This window comes from Enhydra lutris, unplaced genomic scaffold (genome assembly GCF_002288905.1).
Source record: "Enhydra lutris kenyoni isolate GAN:26980312 unplaced genomic scaffold, ASM228890v2 scaffoldscaffold12, whole genome shotgun sequence".
Lineage (NCBI taxonomy): Eukaryota > Metazoa > Chordata > Mammalia > Carnivora > Mustelidae > Enhydra > Enhydra lutris.
Genome location: NW_019154096.1, coordinates 63,161,960 through 63,187,670, shown reverse-complemented (window position 1 = coordinate 63,187,670; position 25,711 = coordinate 63,161,960). Strand labels below are relative to the sequence as shown.

Here is a 25,711-nt window from a genome sequence, read left to right as displayed (position 1 = left end):
ACTACCAATGCCTTAAAAAAAAGAAAAGAAAAAAAGCCACTCTGCAAATAAACAGTGCCATCTAGTGACTAACAATGAAGCCAAATTCGCCACAGGCATTTATGATTAACCTTTCAAAAATCTTACCTGTTTTTACCTTTCCTCTCTTTTTCTTAGGTGAGATCAGAGAAGCTAGATAAACCAAGCAAACAGAAAAGTCGATAATAATTTAAGTCATTTAAGAAGGATTATAAGCAGAAACAACTACATTAAAACCAGCAAGCTTTCTATTCTTTTGTTTTGAAGCAAGTTAGCACTGTAAAATATACACTTCATCTGCTTAGAAAACTCAAACTGCTAGAAATGCCATAATGTCATGACAAAAATTTGCTCCTTCTGCCATAAAATGGCATTATAACTTTAAATCCAATGGGTAAAACAAAATTTGTAAGTTTAGGTAGGAATAAACATTCGAATAAAACTGCAAGGTCCAATGAGAGATCTGACACCAATTAAATAACTTATACGCCCAGAACGTGTGACTGTGTCACACAGATGGATCTATATCAGTATACACTTCAACATGGTGAATGACTACAAGGGACGTGGAAGTTATTTTTGCAGGTGATATATTTCTACAGGAGCTAAAGGCAATGGTCTTAAGCCCAAAACAGTCACCAAAAAAAAAAAAAAAAAAAAAAAAGGAAGACAGTGCCAGAGCTTCCAAAGTGAAGAAAATCTACCAAGGCCAACTTAAAATTCAATATGTAACACCAATGATAAAATATTTAATATATACTCTTGTTCTATTCAAGTATACATGGTGGCAGAAGGGTCAAGAACATGAACCTTTTACAGCACCTTGGAGTAGGAGACCACAGTGACACACACACACACACAGATCAGCCCCCTTCTGGCTTCACTACAGCCAAAAGTCATTTTTGGATTCTTCCCTGTTGGGTGGGTCCATTTCCTGTGTCAGCCTCTGGAATTATTGGAGGCTCCATGAGTAGAAGATTTACCAGGGTCGTTGCCTAGAATGAGAATCCTACAAACAAAGAAGGTCGCTTTCTTGATGATTCTTTTCTTTTTAACAGTTTCATACAGCAGGGACTTAGGAAAAACTGTTTTAAGGAAATAACTACAAACAAGGAAAATCGTGCATGTACACATCAATGTAGTGTTACCTTCTCCCTTAAGGGCCAAGTCATATCAAGGAAACTAATATAGTCTTCAGTTTGTGATTAAGAAATATTGAAAATGTAAAATGAGTTCGGTTTTAGACCAGATATGGAAAGCCATAAATACCTGCTTGCCTTGCCAATATTAATATATCTTCCATGGCAGAGTAGCTTAGAAAAAAAAATCTCAGTTGTGTCTAATTTTGGAGTTGTAAAATCTCCATAATGACAGGTAACAGTATCTTTCTCATATAACTGTGGATTAATTGAGTAATATATTTAAAGCCTTTAGCCTTGGGCGGCCTATGATTTTATTTCTCATCACATTCAAACACAGAAAAAGTACAACAAAAATGATCCAATGAGTCACAATAAAAATGTAATTCCAGGGCTATTTTAATAAGAGCCAGAATATTGTTGAAACCCTTTGACTTGGTAATCTGCCCTCTGAGAAATAATCCTGGTCTAATATGTTCATCAGAGCACAATAAACTGCAGAGGGAGTAAATGGAAAATATATCACGATTCAACAAAAGATGAACTAGTATCGGTAGCTGAAATATTATGCACCCACTAAAATGATTCTGAATTTATAGAACTGAAAAATACCAATCTTAGAATCTTGTATTATAAAAAGGTGGAAAAAACATGAGTTGAGAAACATCATTATTATGTAAAATAAAACAATAAATTATGCAAGGGAGAGGGGAAGAGAAGACTGGAAGAAAACAAATCAAAATGTAAAATATGGATCTTTTGGGGTAATAGGGATAAGGTTTTTTCCTTCTTTCTACTCTTCTTTATTTTCAGAATATTCTATAATAAGCAGATAATATTTTTACAGAGAATCAAAAAACAAATGTAATGTTTTTAAATGGTAAGCATATTTATTAAGTGCATATGGTGGAAGAAAATTTCTTTTCTAGAGTGGTTCTGTCCTCTTTGGCTGTCTTATTTCCTTCTAGAATGCACTTATGTTCCTGCAAGAAGGATAAGCTGGTGCTGTAATTACAAGATATTACCACTGACACTATCTAAATCTCTAGAACAGGATTTCATCATTTTCTACAGCTTCCATAGAAGAGAAGTGAAATATCCCAGGGAGTCATAAGAACAGAAAAGACAAAATGTAAACAGAAGCATCAAGTTCCTGACCTTTCAACAAAAATCAAAATTTAAAAGAGTTCAGCTTTCTCATTTGCATTTCTTTAGTCTACCTTAGACTTAAAAAAAAAAAAAAAACCAGAATACGGCTACCAGCTTCACTCATAAACTCGGATACTCAAGTTGTCCATTCACCTGTTAAAAGAGAAGAGTGCAGGTAGTAGCAGTAAAAGCTTCAAGCTGTTCCACAACATCCTTTGAACCCTGACCTAAGGGACCAACTCCGATAGTCTGCAGGTAGTTGGGTTTCTAGGACCATTCAGCCTCACTGCTGAGACTGTCAATAGAAGTGCCATTCTCTGATGTAGACAGCTTTGCACTAGCAGCTGGTCTAACAATCACATCACATACTCTGCCAAACAGGCAAAGGACAGCATTCGGGCACCAATGACCTGGGATAGAAGTGAACTTGAGACGGGGGCTAAAAAGCTCTACTTCTAACATTCATTACAATCAATTCCTCCACCCCCGATACTGTATGTGTGTGTCCGTCTTAAAGGAAGTTCAGCTTTGTTGCAAGAAAAAAGAATATGCAACTACACAAATAAACCACAAGATGGCGCCAGAACCACAGTACAATATCAGAGACGAGCAAGGCATTCAACATACCATGCCCTTACATGACTTTTGGAACCTTACCCTGGGACATCATGTACTTGTTCCTTCTTTTTCTTCTTATGAGACTTGGTCATTTTATACAGTGTTAGGATTTTTGTTTGTACAAGTTTAGGGGTTTTTTTTTTGTTTGATTGATTTTATTTTCTTAAGAAATAAACAATAATCTTAAACTTGAAAAATCCTCTACTATGTATCACCCCCTTTTGGTTGGTTCATTTTCCTGGAATCCCTGACATGACACTTCTCTGACCCTACACCAACATTAAAGAAAGAAATTACCAGAACAATTTAAATATATGAATTCTGATGAAAAATGTTTTCAAATACATAAAGAGGACATTAAATCAATTTTTATGGAAACGTGAAGCTGGAGATGGGGGATTGGCAAGGATCATGGAGAAAACATAAGAAAGTGTGTTTAGATGATACAATTCTGGCCCTGACTCTAAACAACACTGTGACTTTAAGGTAAGCCATTTGGTCTTCCTGGTCCTCCAATTCCTCATCTAAAAAAGATGATTGGATTCTAACTTCTCTGGACCTAATGTTCCTAACTTACACTAGGACCATAAGAAGCCAAAAATGAACAACAGGAGGCTATTGTAGGCCAAATCCCCAGGATCATGGAGTCAGGCAAGTGAACATAATCATCAGGAACAGCAACAGTATAAAAAGGAACAGAATGATGACCATTGCCTTCCCTTAACTTCCCACAATTATGAATACAAACTATAACCTGAATTTTAAAATCTTTTAAGTAGTTATTTACTCAGTTACAAATTAAAATCTAGGATATGAGTCACTGTAAACAGTAGACAATTATTTTTTAATTTCCAATTATCTGCTCAATAGTAATAAGCATTAAAAGTACACTCAACTTTTTTTTTTTTAAGATTTTATTTATTTGACAGAGAGAGAGAGAGAGAGAGATATCACAAGTAGGCATAGAGGCAGGCAGAGAGAGGGGAGGAAGCAGGCTCCCTGCGGAGCAGAGAGCCCGATGCGGGGCTCGATCCCAGGACCCTGAGATCATGACCCGAGCCGAAGGCAGAGGCTTTAACCCACTGAGCCACCCAGGCGCCCCTACACTCAACTTTTAAGCCAGTCATGACAGAGTAATTGGTACAAGACTAACCCTCCCACTCTAAACAACTATAAAGATGGACGAAATGTATGGAACAATTATTTTCCAAAATTGGACAATAGGCAGGTAGAAGTACAATCCTCTGGAGAAGAGAAGCACTTGAAGTGAGCCTTACAATTGCTATGGTTATCAGCCTGTAGGTACTTTCTAGAAAACAGCATGTGGAAAGAGAGCCCAAAAGGAGCAGAGTGTGTCACTGAGCTTAAGAGGCAGACACTGAAGTTTGGGATTGAGATGGGGAGAATTTAGCAGGAGAAATTAGCTCCCTCCTTAGAGAAGGGAGTTACACAGAAAAGGTGTTCCAGAAATCTATAAAGGGGTCTCCTTCAGTTATGGCCAAAAATGAATTTGCAAATGCAGAGGGCAAGATCCCACAGGGTCTTGCAGAGAACAGGTATGGGGGGCTGTGGATGGCATAGAGATTCTGGAGGTCACCCAAAGCAGGGAGAATTCTGACCAAACTTAAGTTTGAGCAGTCACTGAATGTGCCAGTCATTCAAGTGGAAGCCAAGAAAAGCCACACCCCAAAAGCAGGTCTACTCTAGACACGTCCTTAAAAACTTTAACAGTAAGCCTTGAGAGGATTGATCTGATCTGTTAGTAAATTACTTGCTTGTCCAAATAAAGCTCAGCATTCTCTAAGGGGCACCTGGCTGGTTCGTCAGTAGAACATGTGACCACTGATCTCAGGGTTGTGAGTTCAAGCCCCACGCTGGGCACAGAGCTTACTTAACAAAAGAAAAAGAAAAAAAATTCCCCAAAGCATGCATTAACAGCCATGGTGGCAAACACCGGCTCTTGGGAAGATGAGGAATTTTAGATATTTCAAAGACACGGGTTCCTCCAAAGGGTCATAGTATGTACAGATATACAGTGTATCTGTAGCATTAAAAATTCATGGGGGTGGGAGGAAGATGGGGCAATTAGAAAAAGAAAGTCTAAAAAGGTTCCTTAGGGGGATGATAACGAAGAAAAGGTTGAGATGCTCCACTCTAAAGGAAACCAACAAAATCTAAGCTTTTACCAATGTATGATCCACGATACCAAGCATATGATAATAAAATTCCTAGACATATGAAGAAGCAATGGAACAGAACAGAAAGTCTACAAGCTGACCTAGATTTTATTCAGCAGGCAACGAGCAGTCCACAGGATTTTGTGGAACAATGTGACAAATTCAGATCAGTGTGTTAGAAAGATAATTTGAGACTGGTGCAGAGGGTGGTTTAGAGCAGGAGAAGAACGGAATGAGAAAAGGCTACTACAAACATCAAGATGGAAAAACATAAGAGCTTCCAGTAGTGGAGATGAAAGTGGGAGAGATCTGCTAATTCTGTGATCAACGGAGGTGCAACATGATGGCAAGGAAGAGATTAAAGATAACTCGGAAATGACTAGAACTTGTCAAATTTACGTGTGTGTGCTTAAGGGATTCTGGAGTAAAGCAAGTAGTAAGAATTACGAATCTAGAACTACAGAGGTCTGGGTTAGCAATACAGGTTGGTATAGACACAGTCAATGAAGCCACAGGAGTAGATGATGCCACACGGGGTAAGACAGTGGGAGTAAGTGGAGAAGCCTGAAGAACCCAGTGTCTATGCAACAGGCAGAGGAGGGGGAGGGGCCAAGACAAGAAAACAAGTAGATGATGAGAGTCAAAGAAAGAAGTATTGGGCTGTCCTCTGCCCTTCCTCGTTGGTACAAATCCCCCAAAGTCCCGATGTCACAAGGGGAAGAGCTCAACTCCATCTGCAATAACGTTGCAAATGAGACATGAAGGACCACCTGTGCTATTTTTCTTAGGGTTCGGGGGTTCTGGGTATATCACCATAAGAAAGTTAACAAATATCTTTTAAGAAGATAACCTTCATTGTTTTAAACATTAAAGAATTAAATAGAAAAAGAAAATGTGAACCAAATGGGGATTATATACCTATTTTCTACACTCTGTTCCAATGCTTCGGGTGGTGCGGTACGGAAAAGGGGAGGAAGCGAGCTAGGAAGCGCCAGAGGCCCGCCCGCTTCTCAAAGGCCCCCAACGGCTTCTCATCAATTCAGAGCAAAAGCCAAGGCCTTCACTACGTCTATGATGCCCGTGTAGATCCCCCCTCTGCAAACACAGGCACCTCTTCCGCTTTCACTCACGCTGCAGAGAACACCCACGATCCCTCACCCGTTTACCCACTTTATTTTCATTTATAGCACTCATCGTGATCTGACATTAATGTAATGATATAGATGTATTTGTTTAATTTGTTTAATGTAATGATATAGATGTATTTGTTTCTTGTTTTAGCCACTAGAATTTAAATTCCATGAGAACAAGAACTTTATCTTAACCCCAGCTTTTTCCAAGCACACAGGGCAGTGTTTTATACACTGCCAGGCTTGGCAATGATGTGTTGAATGGCATCCAGAGTCGATCTGAACTTCTTGGGTCTATCACGTGTAAAATGGGGAGAGTCATCCATATATACTCTGTCTACTCCCCGTACAATGAAACGAAGTAGTGTACGTTAAAGCACTTTATAAACTCTAAGTCACTATACCATGGAAGGTGGGGGCTGGTAGTGGTAAAGGATGCTTCCCGATGCAGTAGAAGAAAGTTGTGCTAACAATTATCCACATAAACACATGAATTTTTAATGATAGCCTGGAGAATAGACGTTCAGATCACAGCTACTGGTTCCATTTTTCTTTAGAACAACAACAACAGGGGCGCCTGGGTGGCTCAGTGGGTTAAAGCCTCTGCCTTCGGCTCAGGTCATGGTTCCAGGGTCCTGGGATCAAGCCCCACATCGGGCTCTCCGCTCAGCAGGGAGCCTGCTTCCTCCTCTCTCTCTCTCTCTGCCTACTTGTGATCTCTGTCAAATAAATAAAAAATAAAATCTTAAAAAAAAAAAAAAAAAGAACAACAACAACAAAAAATGCCTGAGAAATATTTACCCAAGCATACACTATCCAAATACCTAAAGAACTCTACCCAGATTATATTCTTCAGGAGACAAAAACACTGAAGATTAAGCTAGCTGACTTATAAGCAACAGAAACAATTTAATCTCTGAAAAAAATTTTAAGAAGAAAAGATTAAAACTAAATTCAGTGTTATGAGGTGAATCGTGTCTATCTCACTTCATATGTTGAGGTTCTAAGCTTTAGTACCTCGGAAAGGCACTGCATCTGGAGAAGAGTTAACTGAGTTACAACAAAGTCAGGAGGGTGGGCTCTAATCCAGCGTGATTGGTGTCCTTATAAGAAGAAGAAATCAGGACACAGACACAGACAGAGGGAAGCCCACGGGAAGACTCAGGGAGAAGACGGCCATCTCCAAGCCAAGGAGAGAGGGCTTAGAAGAAACCAACCCTGCTGACGCCTTGATCTCAGACTCTCAGCCTCCAGAACTGCGAGAAAATAAATTTCTGTTGTTTAAACCATTCAGTCTGTGGTACTTTATTATGGCAGCCCTCACAAACTAATATAATTTGTTATTTTAGAAACCGAGAGAAATCTTTGTAGTTTCATAAAGATGAGGTTAGCAAACTAAAATAATCCTCATAAATATTTCACTTTACTTTCATCATTTATATTGAAACATTAATTTTAATTAGAATTGTCTAAGTATAAATTTGAGTTATCAAATTCTCAAATCAATTTAAATTTTCTCATTAGATCTCATATTCTCCCTAAGAGTACCCACCTTTCGCAAAGCAATTACAGAAGGTTTTATCTAGCACAGAGCACAGGAGCTAGGCAGTTAAACTTCTTTTCTGAATGTAGGCGCATTGTGGATTCCAATTTTTTTTTTAAGAGAATTTATTTATTTGACAGACAGAGAGTAAGAGAAGGAGAGAGAGCACAAGCAGGGGGAGCAGCAGAGGGAGAGGGAGAAGCAGGCTCCCTGCTGAGCAGGGAGCCCAATGTGGGACTCGATCCCGGGACCCTGAGATCACAACCTGAGCCGAAGGCAGAAGCTTAACCCAGTGAGCCACCCAGGCGTCCCCCAATTTTTTTAAAATTAATAAAAACACAATTTAAAAGGTAACTGCATCAGAGTCACTGACATAGCCTATCTCAACTTCTTAGGAAATATCCACCAAAATATGAAATAAACATGTCTAACTGCAAATCACCCTATCTCCAGATTCTAGGGGTATTTCTACTGGGTCTGGTACCGCTATAGTCTAGAAGACACAACCTCCATAAGTAAAACACTTCAGGCAAGAACAGAGGCAGAAAGACTCTTATCACTTTTTGACTTTCTTTATGAATTTGGACCCCCGGGTCAGCAATGAAGTTGATTCACATACCAAGACATGACTTCTCTGTCATTTACTGGTAAAGCTCAGTTCTTTCTTCATCTGTATCTTTTTTTTTTTTTTAAGATTTTATTTATTTATTTGACAGACAGAGATCACAAGTAGGCAGAGAAGCAGGCAGAGAGAGGAGGAAGCAGGCTCCCTGCTAAGCAGAGAGCCCCATTCGGGGCTCAATCCCAGGACTCTGGGATCATGACCTGAGCCAAAGGCAGAGGCTTTAACCCACTGAGCCACCCAGGCACCCCATCTTTTTTGTTTTTAAGTAGTAAAATACACATAACCTAAGATTTGCTGTCTGAACCATTCTTAAGTGCACAGTTTCATGGTGTTAAATGTATTCACCTGTTAAGCAACCATTCTTTAGAACCTTTCGTCTTGCAAAACTGAAACTCTGTACCCATTAAACAGTAACGGCCCATTTCCCCCTCTCTCCAGTCCCTGGCACCACCATTCTACTTTCTGTCTCTTATCTTTGACTACTCTAGGAACATAAGATAAACAGAATCATATACTATTTGCCTTTCATGATTCGCTTATTTCACTTAGCATAATGTTCTCAAGCATGTCATGTTGTGTCATAGCATAGGACACATTAGAATTTCCACCATTTTTAAGGCTGAGTAATATCTCATTGTACACCATGTTTTGTTTAGCCACTGATCTGCTGCTGGACACCTGGGTCGCTTCTACCTTTTGGTGTCGTGAATAATGCTGCAATGAACATGGGTGTACAAATATAAAAACTCTGCTTTCAATTCTTTTGGAAATATACCCAGCAGTGGAATTGCCCAGCTCTAGCTTCCATACTCCTATTACTTTCTAATTACTATTTCAACATTCTATATTTAAATATGCGTTCTTAAGTTTGCTCTTAAGTGGGTAGAGCTGAAAGTCGGACATATAGGGGGAGAACACTTAATACTCTCATGGGGCAACTGGTATAAAGAATCACTTGTATCAATTATTAAGTGAATTCCTTCTGTCCTTGTGTGGGAGGAGGGTAACATATTCCCTCAAGACTCTAATACAGTCTACGGCGCCTACTCCAGGAGAAGAGTGCGCATAGAAATGGACGTCCAAAAATACCTATATAATTTCAGGACATTCATGCGCCCCTGAAGTCCATTATGAACACTGCACCCGAAAGTCTGCAGATTAAGAAAGGCCCAAAATAGGGTTTCAGAATTCTCCTAAATGCTAAGCATAAATACACACTGTCAAAACCCAGAAGACGTCGCGCTTCGGATCCATCCGTGAGTCAGGAATCCAACACACCTCATATTCCACCATTAGCTAGCTCTTTGGGTATTTTTAGACCCCCCCCCCAAGCCACAGACAATGGAAGCCGTGCTGTCTCCTGCACCGGCTCCTGGAGACGATGCTCATTGGGCTCACTGAGGCGTGTGGCGGAAACGACAAAAAACACAGGTGAAGACGCAGATGAAAGAGCAGTAAATATGACAGAGGGGGAGTCTGACTCACAAAATCTGTTTCAAGTTTGCCCATTTCTTGCTTGTAGCTTCGCATCCTGTTGCTGTACATTCCTCGACTCTGGGGTGGTATCTCTCGGACTTCCAGATCCATCTGTTCAAGCTGGCGGGGTGAGAGGAAAACGTGACTTCAACCATAGGCTTATGCTTTATTTGACCAGACATTTAGAGCTGAAAGGGTTTAATCCCAATTTCTTGTTTTACACCTGAGGAGCCAGGCTGAGAGAGCTCGCTGCCCAAGATCAAGTGACACTGGGACTGCTTTGGGGCTTAACTTTTGTTTGCGTCAACAAGTGAAGTTCCTGACTGCTTGCTAGTGATGCGCAGAGTGCCAAAGCACTCACTCTGTCAAGAGTGTTTGATTGTTTGTTTATTTGTTTTAGGTTTTATTTATTTATTTGACAGACGGAGATCACAAGTAGGCAGAGAGGCAGGCAGAGAGAAGGGGAAAGCAGGCTCCCTGCTGAGCAGAGAGCCCGATGCGGGGCTCGATCCCAGGACCCTGAGATCATGACCTGAGCCGAAGGCAGAGGCTTAACCCACTGAGCCACCCAGGTGCCCTATTTTTTTTTTTTAACATATGCATTAATCCAAATGTCCTCAATAATAACAACCTTAATCCCTTCGGTGTGTCCTATCATTCAATCAAACCTCACCTGGACTGGTCTTCTGACCCTAAACCACCAGGACTATGGGAACATAAAACAAACCATTACTTCCACCCAAAATTTATAAAATGTCAGCCCAGCCTTAGTCATTTGGTGAAAATTCTTCTGGAAATTCTTTTCTGATTAGGAAAATCATGTGCCAACCAATATGTGGTCTGACCCTCCAGTGTAACTCCTTCTCCTTTGTAACCATGTCGATATGGCACTGAGTGGATACAGTCATCTACTAAATTACACAAAGCTCACTGAGATCACAGCCACATACTTTTCAAGAATCTGGCATTAATAACACTTTGGATACCACACATGCGCATTTAATGAGAGGCAAAACAAATAGTGTGACGAGTAAGAACACAGACTTTTGAGTCAGACGCCTGCGTCCACATCGGGCTCCATTACTTATTAGATGGGCAGCCGTGGACGGGTTTATTAAGTCTTCTGGGCCTTACTTTTCTCCTTTCTAAAAATAGTATGTCTTTGTAGGGCAGTTGTAGAGATTACACGGTGTAATTCCTATAATGTGCTTACAACAGTGTCTCTTGCTTGGTAATCTCTAGATTAATGTTAATAGTAGAGATGATTACTGATGACACAGAGGAAATACAGCAGGTATAGACACAGGTATCAGAGATAACTTATTTACACCTGGCATTAAAAAATAAAAACCACCACCAACAGCAAATTGTCTCAGACCATGTCAAATAAACTCGTACCCAAAAATGCTGCTATTATATTTTACCTTTTAATGAGTTATTTCCATGACTACTATAAGCTTATCACTAATAAAACTTCTACTTGTCCAGCGTTAGAGACTGAGTAACGATAGTAGCTCTCAGATAAACCAGAAAACCATGTTTTAATTCACGGTCCTTAATTTTTTCTGAGAGAGAGAGAGAGTTTTCATTAGCCTTGATTTAAGCAGTGACCACTTAAATTCTTGCCATGTCTCAACATAAATGTGAAGCACCAATAAGATAAACTGTCACTGAGCAAAAGCAAGTCTTAAAATACTTCTCTGGGGGCACCTGGGTGGCTCAGTCAGTTGGGCATCTGCCTTCAGTTGAGGTCATGATCCTGGGGTCCTGAGACAGAGCCCCAAGTCAGGCTCCGTACTCAGTGAGGCGTCTGCTTCTCCTTCTCCCACTCTCCCTCTCCCTGCTTGTGCTCCCTTTCTCTCTCTCTCTCTAATGAATAAAGAAAAATCTTTTTAAAACTTAAAAAAAAAAAAACACTTCTCTGAAATCATCATGAAGTACCTAGTTCTAATAATGTGAGCATGATCATCCAAATAAGTGCTTAAGGACACGTAACTGAAAATCCAAGCACTAACTACATTCCTGTTTAAGACATTTTACAAAGACACTGAAAACAAAATTAACAGTAGGTAAGTAAGAAAAAAAAAAAAAAAAGAAACACACAACAAGCATTTCCAATGAAACCAGAAATAAGGCTAACATGAACTTGTTTCGTGTCGTCCCAACGTTCAGCCAGCCAACAACACCACGTGGGGGACACGGTAATCACAAAACGAACAGGGTCCGAGAGATTAATCCAAGCCAGTTGCTCAGCAGAAACACAAGTAATCTTAATAAGTGAGATCAAAAAGAAGTTTTTCTGCCAGGGTCCTCATCCAAAGTAGAGGACGTAATACAATGAACAGTGTCCTTGACAAGGATGTCATCGGAACTCAGTAAATCAGCTGTCCGATCATCTTAAACAAACAGAAACACCTATCTTAGATAGAACTCTTGGGGTTGGTCATGACTGAGGATGACTACGAACTCTATGAGGAGATGACTATGTCTTATATTTCTTGGTATAGTAAAATCTTGGTTATTAGGAAACCACCTTTCTAACATTGAGTACCTGGATGGCTCGACAAACCAAAACACAGATTTTGAGGCAGAAGAACTGCTCCTGGAAACTCAACAACAATAGAAGGGGTCAACTTGGAGGCAAACAACTGAGCAGTTGCACTGTACTATCGATGCGAAGCTTCCAGCCAGAAAGAAGGGCTGTCCTGATCAGCAGCTACACTACGCAGGAGGTCAGTCTTTTTGCATGAAGGCCAGAAACCATGGGAGAAATAGTTGAATATAAAAAGAAAACAAAGTAAGGATGAAAGTATTTGCAAAAAGGGAGAAACTGTCAAAAGAGAGGCAAACATTCGAAGCTGGAGAGCCCAGTGACAGCACAGAGGGGTGGGAAGCAAGTCTTCTTGGGGCACGGAGAGCGTCCGCCATTCTGACAGCTAGAGGAGAGCCAGAGGAGACAGGGCAGTGCGGTGCAGCTTGTTACCTCAGTCCTCCAAGTCGCAGAACAAAGGTCTGCTGTGTCTCAGGGAACGACAGCCACCTACTTCTACAGAACCCCTAAAAGGACAGCCCCTTGTGTATAGCCCTGTCAGCAAAAGTCAGTCAGTCAGTCAAATAAGCTTGGAAATGCTCCACACTTTAGCTGCCTCCTACAGTCCCTTCTTAGAGATTCATAATGCCTCTTAGGCTCCGTCAGGGTCCAAGAAGATTCTGTAGAAAACTGAGAAAGATGCCAACCTCCAATCCTACCTCAGCTAGCTAATTTCCCAAACGTACTTGAACTGGTAGCAGCCATCACCGGAAACACACTTGGGGAACTGTTCTAAGTACATCAGTAAGTACGTTCTGAAGGAACCCCAAGTAGCACCCTTCAGCATTTAGGAAAGCGACACACTCATTTGGGAACACAATGCAGTAACAGGTAGAGTCATCCTTGTGATACCTGCCTTTAAAACCAAAAACTGGGACACAATACCTTTTAATATTTTTTGTTCCTTGATTTGCAAGTTTATTTTTATCAAGAAATAGTGGATGAGCTGGAGTTCTGGGCTCAGCATATTTAAATACAAGCCCGTACTCTGCCACTTGCTCGGTGTGGCATTTCAAAGTTACTTCATCTTCCTAGGCCTCAGTTTCCCCATCTGCAAAATGGGGACAAGCATGGCAGAGAATCACTCCTCCGTGGGTGTCTCATGCTCCCACATGTCTTGCTGGGCATGCCAAGAATGTAAGGCCCTGACCACTCCTTTCTCAAGCTGTTTCTCAGAGTTACATTTAAAAGGAGCAGCCCTTGGGGAGGAAATACTGTGTACCTCTGGGACAAACAGCAGCCTCGCTCACAGACCGCTAGAAAGCAGGGCATTTCCCAGACTCCAGGTTCCCTTCCTGCAAGGTGTTCCACTGAGTGTGGGGACTTTTACAGGCCAACCTGCAGCACTCTGTGGGAGCTGGGGCTCAGGGACCTGAGGCAGCATGCTGAAACTCTGACAGCACCTTTTGCTGTAATAAAACTCTCTGACCTAAGAATCTCCTGTCTTCCGCCCGCATCCATGAAACTGTGGCAAGCTCACTTTCTACAAAGCAAGTAGGGGAACATCTCAGATCCTTAACACTTCTTGATGAATAGCACTTGTCTCACAGGGCTTGTGTGAAAATTAAATATTATAAAGCGAGCTATATGATTAACCCAGTGTCTGGTACTCAGTATGCCTTTAATAAGCATGAGCTATTTCTAGCTATTATGAAAAGTATTATGAAGGAATCAAAATTAAAGGTGGACCTTTCATGAATCACTTTAATTAAGAAGCATAAAATCCCAAGAAACTATTAAATTCTCTTCAATTTAAAAACTGATGAGGTCCAAATTTTAAAATGCTAATCAGAAAAGTGTCACCTTTCCACATAGTATAAAACAGGCTAGAGGAAGGCATCAGCAGAAAAGGCTCTGGTTGTATGTTAAAATACATGACCATGTCTGTACCTACCAGTTCTTTCGCTTCTTCGAGCTGTTTCTCCACATTTGCAACCATCTGCTTCTTCTCATCTGAAACAAACAATAAATACCAAGGAATTGCTAGGAATACAAGTAATTTAATATATGAAAACTTCTATGTTTACACGCCTTTTCCTTTCTGGTCAGAGTAGACAATTACCACACCAGGCAGATGACCAGATCATTCTTTGGTGGGTCAGGAACCATTTTTAAGTCACTGAGTCTAGGCTACATGGAAATATATAATCCTATGGAGTACATAATTATGAAAAGATGCCATAACATTTCTAAGAGAAAACAAAAATTAGTTTGTCCTTTTAGAAGAAACTGCATCAACAATAGCAAACCATTCCTTGTTGTTGCATGAGGAGTCTTCAGAGTCATGACTTTAATAAACTGGGAGAAACTGACTTCTGAATACAATTTAAAAGTCACATGGGGTAGATGGGTGATGGGTTAAGGAGAGCCCTCATACAGATGAGCACCAACTACTGCGTGTAAGTGACGAATCACTAAATTCTACACATGAAACAAACATTACACTATATGTTAACTAGAATATAAATTACAATTTGGGGGGCGCCTGGGTGGCTCAGTGGGTTAAGCCGCTGCCTTCGGCTCAGGTCATGATCTCAGGGTCCTGGGATCGAGCCCCGCATCGGGCTCTCTGCTCAGCAGGAAGCCTGCTTCCCTTCCTCTCTCTCTGCCTGCCTCTATGCCTACTTGTGATCTCTCTCTGTCAAATAAGTAAATAAAATCTTAAAAAAAAAAAAAAAAATTTTACAATTTGGGGGGGAAGTCACATACCAAAATAATTCCTGAAACGGGGCATGATCTTATGATCCTTTAAAAGACTGTACTTTCATTAAGAACTGGGTATAATGAGGGGCGCCTGGGTGGCTCAGTGGGTTAAGCCGCTGCCTTCAGCTCAGGTCATGACCCCAGGTCCTGGGTTCGAGCCCCACATCGGGCTTTCTGCTCAGCAGGGAGCCTGCTTCCTCCTCTCTCTCTGCCTGTTTCTCTGCCTACTTGTGATTTCTCTCTGTCAAATAAATAAATAAAAAAAAATCTTAAAAAAAAAAAAAAAGAACTGGGTATAATGAAAGAAATATTTGAAGTCAGGACTACTAATTCTAAACCCAAACTCACTACCTACTTTGCTGGTTGGTTGTGGGATTCTGGATAAGAAAGTGTTTTTTTTCTGAGACCCCGTTGGTACTCTCTAAAATGGAAATTTAAAATAGCTAATTCTTTTTAGCTCACAAAGCTGATGCAAGTAAAAGTACTTTTAAAATTATGAAGTGCTAAGTCTCTGAATGTAGCTTATTCAAACTCTACAACCATTTCAGTTATCACCCAACTGTAGCTCCCCTTCCTGGGACAGGTATGTCCTAGTGGGTATTTTCAGAAAATGTCTCACTCTCATTCCAAAATGATCAGTCCATTTACTCAGAGACTACACCTCAGTCTTGTGCTAAGCAAATCTACTAAACATTCATGGTTTTGTGTCTAGCATCCTTCTTTTCTCAGGCAATATCCCCACTCTTTTGAGGCTCTCTTCTTCACCAAGCAGGTCCATGGGAGATGTTATCTCCTTCTATGTTGCTGCGCCTTTGGTCACAGTGACTCAGCAAAACACGGGCTCCTCACCCTAGCTGGACCGATCCCAGTGGATCAATCCCTATTGCCACGTTGGTCTGGCGGGTGGAAGTGGAGTCAGCATATAACTCAAGTAGACCATTCAGAGTTCTAGAGCAATAGCAAAGTCTTTTCCCCTTTCTTGGTAGAGTTATGACAACGTGAGTCTAGAAGCTGTTGGCATCCATTGTTCTAGCTTCAAGGACTGCCACTTCGCAGTGGTTAAGAATGAAGTCAATACTGAAAAAGAAACAAAGCTGAGGGGCAGGTAGTAGGTAGGTAGGTAGGTAGGTAGATTTCGTTAATTAATTTCTGGTTCCAGATAACTCTGAAACAGGTTTTGCTTGACTTTATCATGATTTGTTTTCTTAAACTAATACATTTCTTTATTTAAAGTTAGGTTTCGGAGTGTCTGGGTGGCAGTTAGTTAAGCATCTGACTCTTGGTTCTGGCTCGGGTCATGATCTCAGTATCTTGAAATCGAGCCCCAAATTGCATTCTGCACTCAGTGTAGAGTCTGCTTAAGACTCTCTCTCTCTCTCTCCCTCTGCCCCTCCACACTGCACGCATTCTGTCTCTCTCTCTCTCTCTGTCTCTCTGAAATAAATAAACAAATCTTTAAAATTAGGTTTCTGTGAACCTAACAATGACCAACTAATACAACAAACTAGAGAGGTCATGAAGCTTGAAATGGGTACAACATTTAGCAGCTGACTAACTCTTCAGAAGGATAGTCAACACTAAGTGGGGAATCTTTAGTAGAAGTTATTATTTTGCTAGAATTATAATTAGGTTCTGCCACCCCCAACCCCTTCCCTTTGATTCCCCCCAAACTCGGGGGAGGGGGGGAGCTGTCACATAAGGTGTTTTGTGCATACTCCAAATAAGGAAAAATGCACACTTGAAATTAAAATTCAGTTTGACTTTCGTCTTTGAAAAAGTTAGGCAAGATTAAAAATCTAGTATATGACCCCAAATTTATTTGCTCCTGGCAACACGTCATCTGTCCGACATCTCCACAAGTTACAGGAGAAGCACAGTATTTTTATGCCGGAGCAGAATATGAAATAAAACAAGCCCATCTTGGACCAGGGTGAGATTATGAATTTACATAGCTGAAGGAACATCTTGTTTTCTTTAAGGCGTTCAGTTGTTGGGAAAGTCCATGCTGGACCTTCAGGACTAAGAAGCACCAGCCTTTCTCATCAACAAAACAAAACAAAGGAAGAAGCCATCCTTGTCCAGTATTCCCGTTTGCTACTAATTTCTCTCTCCTCTATCCACAGTCACATTTCCCTTCTTCATCTCTCCATTTCCTCCTGGTAATCTCGCTCTCATTCCCACCAGTCCACTGAAATGACCCTAAGTCTGATGACCTTCCCTTTGCCCAAACAAATGGACATTCTCCGGTCCTACTTCTACTTAATCTTGTGGCATCTGATATTCTGCTCCTCCCATCCGATCACTTTTTTGTCTCCTGGCTTCCAGCACACTCTGATTTTCTGATCCTCCTACACACACCCTTCTGTCTTAGTGTCCTCTGCCAGCATCCTTTCCTCCACTTATTCTTCAACTTATCAGCATTCCCGGCAGTTCAATCCTTGCTTTTCTTCTGATTATGCTCGATATTTCTGGACAATTTCACCCACTCTCATTTTTAAACTCTCATATCATACATTTATGATCCCAAATCTTTATCTCTAATCCTGATATATTTCCAGGACCCAAAACCTTTAACCCCAATGCCTATGCCCACCTCCACTGTGACTGCCTGCCAAACTGTTATTCAAAACTCACTTCAGAAATCATCACCTCTTTGAAGCCTTTCCTAAACCGACAAAAGAGTTAGCTGCTCTCTCTTACGGAAAACACCTACAGGGGCGCCTGGGTGGCTCAGTCGTTAAGCAAGCGTCTGCCTTCGGCTCAGGTCATGATCCCAGGGTCCTGGGATGGAGCCCCGCATCAGGATCCCTGCTGAGCAGGAAGCCTGCTTCTCCCTCTCCCACTCCCACTGCCTGTGTTCCCTCTCTATCTCTGTCAAATAAATTAATTAAAAATTAAAAAAAAAAAAGAAAGAAAAGAAAACACCTACAACCCTTACCTAATTCCAGTAATTTATCTCCCACACTTACAGGTCTGATTTATTTTCTAGGTTGGAGGTTTTAATCATGTCTTAATTATCTTTCTAGTCCTAAAATCTAGCACTGAGCCGGTCATATGATCAGTTCTTGAAAACTGGTAGTTAACTGAATAATGTAGGACTGTGCAAACATTTACAAAAATAGCTTTCCCTGTCTTCATACCTGCTCCTCTCCACCACTTAAGCTTCCTAAAATGTGGCTTTGATTGCATCACTTAAGCCTAGAGGTCAAGGTCCTTCACATTCCAGATCCAAGCAACCTTTCCAACTTTGTTTCCAACTTCTAGCTCTCCAGTATACATGTTACATGCTACCCAGACTATTCATTATTACCCAAATCTCATTCTTTCCCTTTTTTTTTCCTGCTCTAACCTTTTGTTTAAGCTACCACTCAGTGTTCTTTGGTTGACTACAACAGAATTGACTAACCTAAGCCAAAAAAGGGAATTTATTAGAAAGATAGCTGTTAGAGGGAGAATCATGAGAATAAAATGGAGTGGCTCATAGAATCAATGATAAAAATGAGCCCCCAAGCTCAGAAAGGAGTACCTTGGGGTACCAAGGGAGCAGAACTCACTGACAGTCTCTGCAAAAGGAGAGTCTAGAGCGGTAGTGGCATGTTCTCCTCTTGGTTCACTCCGTCCACAATTCGAATTCCAGGAAATGTTCTCGAATGCACTCACTTGGGTAATATGTTCACCTGTTGACCTGTAAAGGGCATGGTGGCCTATTGGTTCCACCAAGACTGGGTCTAGGTATTTCCTCAATGGAAAGTTGAGGTGCTGCTATCAGAAAATAGAAGAGGATTCTGGGAAGTCAAAAACAAGAAACCAACTGCACCCACTTATTGCAACCTCTCTTAATATACCTTTTCCCCCATTTTTGTGCTAAATCCCACCTCTCCTTGAGGTGATTTCCTGGGATAGATCTTATCCCCTCTGAATTCCCAGACCTCTGGGCTCTGTTCTAGTGGCTCTGATGGTCATGAAAAAGTGCTTTCTGTAATTTTCCTCCTCCCCTTCATTTCCAGCTCCTTGGAAACAGGGACCACTCTTGTCATATCTTTGTCCTAACTCTGAATTTAGCCCTCTCCAACTAAATTCCTCACATGTTTAAGAGAATGAAAAGGTGATGATTTAGGAGGAAAGCATGAATGAGGAAGAAAGGAAGGAAAGAAAGACTGAATGAGAAGACCTTGGAAATATCTACCAACATTAAGTTTTTGGCAGACTTCTAGCACTACTCCTACATAATTCCCAAGACAGTTTCAAGCTTTTCACACCAAATGCCATCCCGTTTACAAATGGCACTGTCCTAGGATTCAGAACCTCATGACTAACAGCTATCATTGTTTTCACAGGGCTATGTTTTGAACATTACTACGGTCAATCCTCCAAATGGTCCTTTGGAGATACTAGTTACTATCCCATTCTCAGGGAAGTATGTAAACTCAGAGTGATTAAATAATTTCTCCAAAGTTAAACAGCTAATAAATTGCAGAGTTGGAATTTAAACAAGGTCTATTGTCCCGAACTGAGCTCTTAACCTCTAATGTACTACATAAAATATACTATATAAACAAATTTCATCATTTTTTTTTTTTTTTGCATATAGGATTGATAAATGCTGGTATACACATAAGTCTTCGCATAGTATTATCTTTTCTTGGTCACTCAACATTAACGGAAGTGCTTGATGCATGTTTTTTGTTAGTATTGAAAGAAGTGCTTAGTTAGTCTTGCACACCCCCTCCCCCATAAAGTAGTGTAAATATCAGTGCTAACTTAAATTCAGTAGCTGGCACCTGTCTTTGTGCATTGTAGCTATTTTTGGATAAAATAGCAGCAGAAACTATGTATTGGGAAATGTACAGTGAAACCACTAATAGAGGAAATTTTTATATTGGAGAACTTAAAAATGGACATATTACTAATGCTACACTATGCAGCACGTTAGAGAATGGTCAAAACTGAAACAAAGCCATTCTGGAATGATCCATGTAATAATGGATTAGGGTTGGAGACAGCAATATGAACTCATGTTTAGCTCACTATAGATGGCTACACATATAAATACTTACTGATATGTATATATATAAGATTTACTTGTACACATATGTACTTCCTTGTCTTCCAGCTGAGAAGGACTAGAAGCAATAATACCCCAGTAGCAATAAGTACCCAGCATCCAGATCTTGGTTTTGTTTTTCTTTTTCTTTCTTAAGAGAGAGAGTATGGGGGAGGGGTAGAGAGAGAGGGAGAGAAAGAATCCCAAGAATCCATGCTAAGCATGGAGCCTGACATAGGGCTCGATTTCATGACTTGAGACTCAATCAAGAGTCGGATGCTTAACCCACAAAGCCTGACCCAGGTCTTGGTTTCTAACACCACTTCTCAATAAATGGAAGCGGGACTCATTGTAGAAATGGCTGAATCTGGGGCTGGTACAGGAAAAACACAAGCGGATACTAGAGTTTTTATAATACTGGAAAGCAAGAAAGTGCTAAAAAGGAAAAAGAAACAAAACAAGAAAAACAAAAAACAAACCTGCAATGATAGGGGTCTATCAAAAGGACATAGAAGCCAGGTAAAGGGCTTCCAAAGGTCAAGGATGGAACAATTTGAGCAACAAAATAAAGTAGTATTGGAATACAATAAAAAAGAATGAAATAAATATCATAAATCCATGGATATAACTGACTAAGTAAATGGAGAAGAACAGACAAAATCTCTCCTGTAGGGGATCCCAAATGATTTACATAAATGTTAAGCCTTCAAGGAGGTGGAATGTGATTCCCCAGGCCTGAAGTGTGGACCGTGCAGAGGACTGCCTTCCGAAGAGTATGGAAAAGAAGCAAGAGAGTAACTTTACAGAGGAGAAACCTGACAAACCCAGACAGGTGATCAAAGTCAGCATCAGGAGTGATAAGTTACAGTATTCTTGATATAATGTGATAAAAACAGTGCGTTATTTCTGTGATCTTCTTCCCCCAAACCTAGAACTCCAGTGTAATCATGAGAAAAGTATCAGGCAAATCCCAGTTGAGGAATATTCTCTCAAATATCCTACAAGTACTCCTCCTAAACTGAAGTCTAGAGAAAAGCCTGAGAAAACTGTCACAGCTAAGAGGAACATAAGGAGCCCTGACTGCTAAATGTTTTCTAGTATCCCAGACTGGATCCTAGAATAGTGAAATGATATTAGGCAAAACAAACAGATAAAGAAAACAAAACGTAAGGAAATCTGAACAAAGTATGGACTTCATTTAATTATAATGTATTGGTCTGGGCTCACTGACTACAACACCAAATGTATCATATTAATATATGATGTTAACAATAGAGGAAACTGGGCATGGGATATATAGGCATTCTCTGTATTTGTGATTTTTCTACAAATCTAAACCTGTTCTGAAATTAAAAGTTATTTTTAAAAAACCAATGAAGCCATTACTCAGCTTAACTACATTGGTGAAGGGAGAGTGGTCCCTCTGGGATTAGAGTTTGGGTATGGGATTAAGTATGCCAATCCAATTTACTGTGCACCTAAATTCCTGAATTAGGACTGAAACCATCTCTTCAACTCTAACTCTCCAAAACAACAGAAATAGAATGCATGCAAGTCACACAGGAAATTTTAAATTTTCTAGTCTCCACATTTCAAAGAGTAAAAAGGAACAACTAAATATAGTTTTAAGATATGTATATATTTAGTTTGAATAATATTTAGTCCAATACATCCAAAATATTATTATTTCACTCTGTAGCCATATTCCAAGCACTCAGTAGAAACATGTGGACATTACAGCTCCATAGCCACATACTAAGCAAACCACAATATTCATAAGTAAAAGCATAAGTAACGCATAAGTAAAAGCTTTTCTCAATTCTATCTACAACCACTACAACTACAAAGGCCAAGAGAGAATCAAGGAACATTTACAGCTTCTATTTATGGCTATTCCTAGATGGTCTTCAAAAGCCTCCAAGGATTGACATATGTAATAAGAGAGACTTGAGCATTTTCTTCTAGCAAGGACATCTGTCTTGCCCCACCACTTTCACTTCTTTCCCTGCCTCCCTCCTTGACATCCTGAGCTCAAAGCCCAATTTCATTTCATATCCAAAAAGCTCAGATCACTCATATACTTTCAAATGCAGGCATCAGCAAGAGAGATCCACCTAACTCTAGTCTAGGCAGAAAAGGAAGAAAGAACTGAGGTCCAAGTTTCCTGTAAGAATTCAATTAATATCACAAAGTCTAAGAAGCTGGGTCCTAAGTAACCCTACCAGCTGTTGCCTCCAGCAGTATCAACACTTTTAATAGCTAATTTATCATGCACATTCTCTGGGAAGAAAATTGTGCTAGGGTGTTCCAGGCTTTCTTTCATTTGGTGTTCTTACAATATTGTAAGGTTGAAGCAATTACACCCTCTCCCCAACTTAAAGATGGAGGAAGCAGGCTTAGAGAGGCCAAGCAATTTGCCTGAGACTGCACATCTAGTAAGTAGCAAAGCAGAGATTCTAAACAGATCCAATGCCATGTGTGAATCTTACAGTGGTAGGATCCACAGAAGACCATTTCTCTCTCTGTAAATGAAGTAAGCAAATAATTGCAGAAGAACATTTTATTTATGATTCTTGAGGATGCCTGCCTGATGTAATGGAGCCTCTGCAGAGCATCCCCCACCTGGGGTTCTTCACCAAAGAAAAAAGAACTTGGCAATTAGTATTAGCTATGGTTTTCACACTTCCGTTTTCCTGACTTCACCACAGAACTCTTATCATTAAAATTAAATTTCAAATAGTGTCATAAAACTACTACCTAAGAAGGGACTGATGTGTTTCATCAGTCCAAGTACTAAAATTAGTTAAATTCAAACACTTCAGTCTAAGAGCAAAGTCTTTTTATTGTTTAAAACATATCACAGAGTAATCAAATTTCTCCTTTAAAATGAGGTTGTAAAATACTCAATCTTTTTCATTCTCCCTGGAGGTAACACTTTAATACATTGTACATGCACAGCAGAGATTGAAGTTCATTATAATCAATCCTACTCACTCTACTTCAATTTAAGTAAGTCAGTAAGCTCGGGGACTGAACTGCTCTGGCTGCAAAGTTTCCTCCAATTTTAAACTTCTCAAATCAAGTAAAGCATAGTTCATCTCCTCTAGGTCAACCACTAATGATGTCCAGAGAGATGATAATTACTTTTAATCATACTTTTCTTTTTTTTTGGTGATACATATTAATTTTTTAGTTCACAGACATATATCTGAAATTTATAACTACATGGATATATTTTTCATCCTTTTCTATTTATCAATTGGAAACAGATCATAAAGGGAGCAAGCATAAACAACTACTAAGAGGGAAACTACTACATTTTTAAGAATTATTATCATTCGATTAGTCAGGTCAGTAAGCATTTTTCCAGTGCCCGCTATACAATCTTCTTTCAATTCCGGTGAAGCTGCTATGTTTGGTCCTTACATTAGACTATATGCAAGGCCAGTCAAGGTTTTATTTTTAAGGCATGTAAATCGAAGGTTTCCTTCTATATGGCAAGAATGGTTACATTGAGGCATAAAGACAAGGAAAAAAAATCAACTTAACAAGATCTATTTTCTTGGAAACAGCTTTTACAACTTTGCACCCATGGATGACTTTGTTACTTTATATAAAACACCTGCCCAATACAAAAATCTATTAGCCCAAACAGAAAATGCTTCTCTGTTAAAACTGTTACAATTAAAAATAAACAAAAAGCCAACTGAAATCACTAGTCCTGATACTCTGAGCCTCAAGTCAAAAGAAGTAGTCTCCAGCAACAAGGAAAACAAAAATCAAGATGGCCTTGGGCAGTGGAGAAAAGCGGAACTGAAGAGAAGAGACGAGGTGATGCATCATGAAGTGATGAGGCCATCAGCCACCTTCTCCGAGGCAGCAGAGCTCGGTGGTATATACTACCTTGGTTCTGTCCTCTTGTTCCCTCACTTGGGCTCATAAACCTCTTTAAGACATCATTCACCTCACCAGAACTAACTGGGACTTCAGGAGATGAGTGGGGTGTAAGTTCAGAGATCCTGGTTTCAAGCAAATGACCCTATTTATAGAAAATAGGTGGGGGAGAGGGAAAGAGAAACAAGGAAATAAAGGAAGAAAATTATTTATAAACCCACAAGTTTGGGGAAAGTAGTGAAAGGTAACGAGGAACGATAATTTAGGTCCTGCAGAAATTATTGCTGGCATCAAGGATTGACTAACAAGGTGGGAAATAGGAAGCTGCCCACCAATTCACAGATCACTGAGCATCCTCTTTTCTATGCACTACACCCCAGAGCCAGGTAGAGCCAAGTCCAGACGATGGTTCAATTTCTCTAACAAAACTAAGCTAAAAGTAATAATCTTATCTGCAACTAACCACTCAAACCTGTACTTAGATAAATCCTAAAACAATGTCTCACATACAAAAAAAAAATTACCAAATATCATATTTATATTCATCTGTTCATTTACTTAAACATTTTTCTGAGCCCTAAGTAAATGCCAAGGAAATCAAACAAAGCTCCCACCTTCATAGCTGACACTTAAGCATGGAAAGCAAGATATGCTAAAATACAAAAACAAGGGGCACCTGGGTGGCTCAGTCGGTTAAGTGGTTGCCTTTGGCTCAGGTCATGATCACCGGGTTTTGTGATGGAGCCTCCAGAAGACAAGGGAGTGCCTGCTGAGGGGGAGGGTCTGCTTTTCCCTTTCCCTCTGCTGCCCCCCCCACCCCCGCCCATGCTCTCTCTCTCTCTCTCTCTCTTCCACTCACTCTCTCAAATAAATAAATTATTTTTAAAAATAAAACAAAGAAACAAAACCAAAAACACCTCTAGATGGGATACGTGGAATTTTAAAAGTGAGAAAAATCATCCTGTACCAAGTGTTACAGAAAATTAGGTTACAGTCTCCCAAGAAGGATGAAAAATAAGATAAGGGGTTGGGGGTTGTGAAAAATACTAGTAATTATAGCAGCTAACACCAAAAAAGGGCTTTCCATATGTTAAATCATTTAATCTCCACAACCCCACGAGAGACGTACCGTTCTCCATTTTACCAAGAAGTAAAGTTGAGAGCGATTTAAGAAACTTTCGTAAGTTCCACAACTTTTAAGTGGCAAAGCTGGGATCTGAATCCTGGTACCATGGCTCTTAACCCTATTTTGCCGCATATAGTAATATTATTACTAACAAAACAACCGGTTACTATATATTGCAGACCCATGATTTAGGTACGTTCATTCACTCTTTGAATATCCACATCTCTATTTTACAAATGAGACAAAACAAAACAAAAACTAAGAATCAGAGAAACGTTCCCAAGGTTGTAGAAGTTAACAAAGCGGCGAAGTCCGGATTCCAGCCCAGAAGGCTCAGCGTAGGCTCCTTTCATGGCACTCCACAACCCAGCCTGGACTGTGCTTTTACCCTCAACCAAGTCCAGCTCCATCACTCCGGGAGGGCCCCTGCACCACCTCGCTCCTCAGAGACGTTCCACCGCCCGCGAGCCTCAGCGCCC

The 25,711-nt window shown here is 40.2% G+C and overlaps 1 protein-coding gene across 3 annotated transcripts in view; it reads right to left on the bottom strand.

Moving 5' to 3' along the window:
- The window catches only part of LOC111144937 (vesicle transport through interaction with t-SNAREs 1A), a 376,195-nt gene that overhangs the window by 350,160 nt on the left and 324 nt on the right, over positions 1–25,711 (bottom strand). For all 3 annotated transcript variants that reach the window (XM_022499547.1, XM_022499548.1, XM_022499546.1), the window contains exons 2-3: positions 14,360–14,418; positions 9,885–9,995 (exon numbers count right to left, since the gene is read on the bottom strand). In XM_022499547.1, the coding sequence (XP_022355255.1) occupies positions 9,885–9,995; positions 14,360–14,418 (170 nt within the window). The remainder of the gene's footprint in view (positions 1–9,884; positions 9,996–14,359; positions 14,419–25,711) is intronic.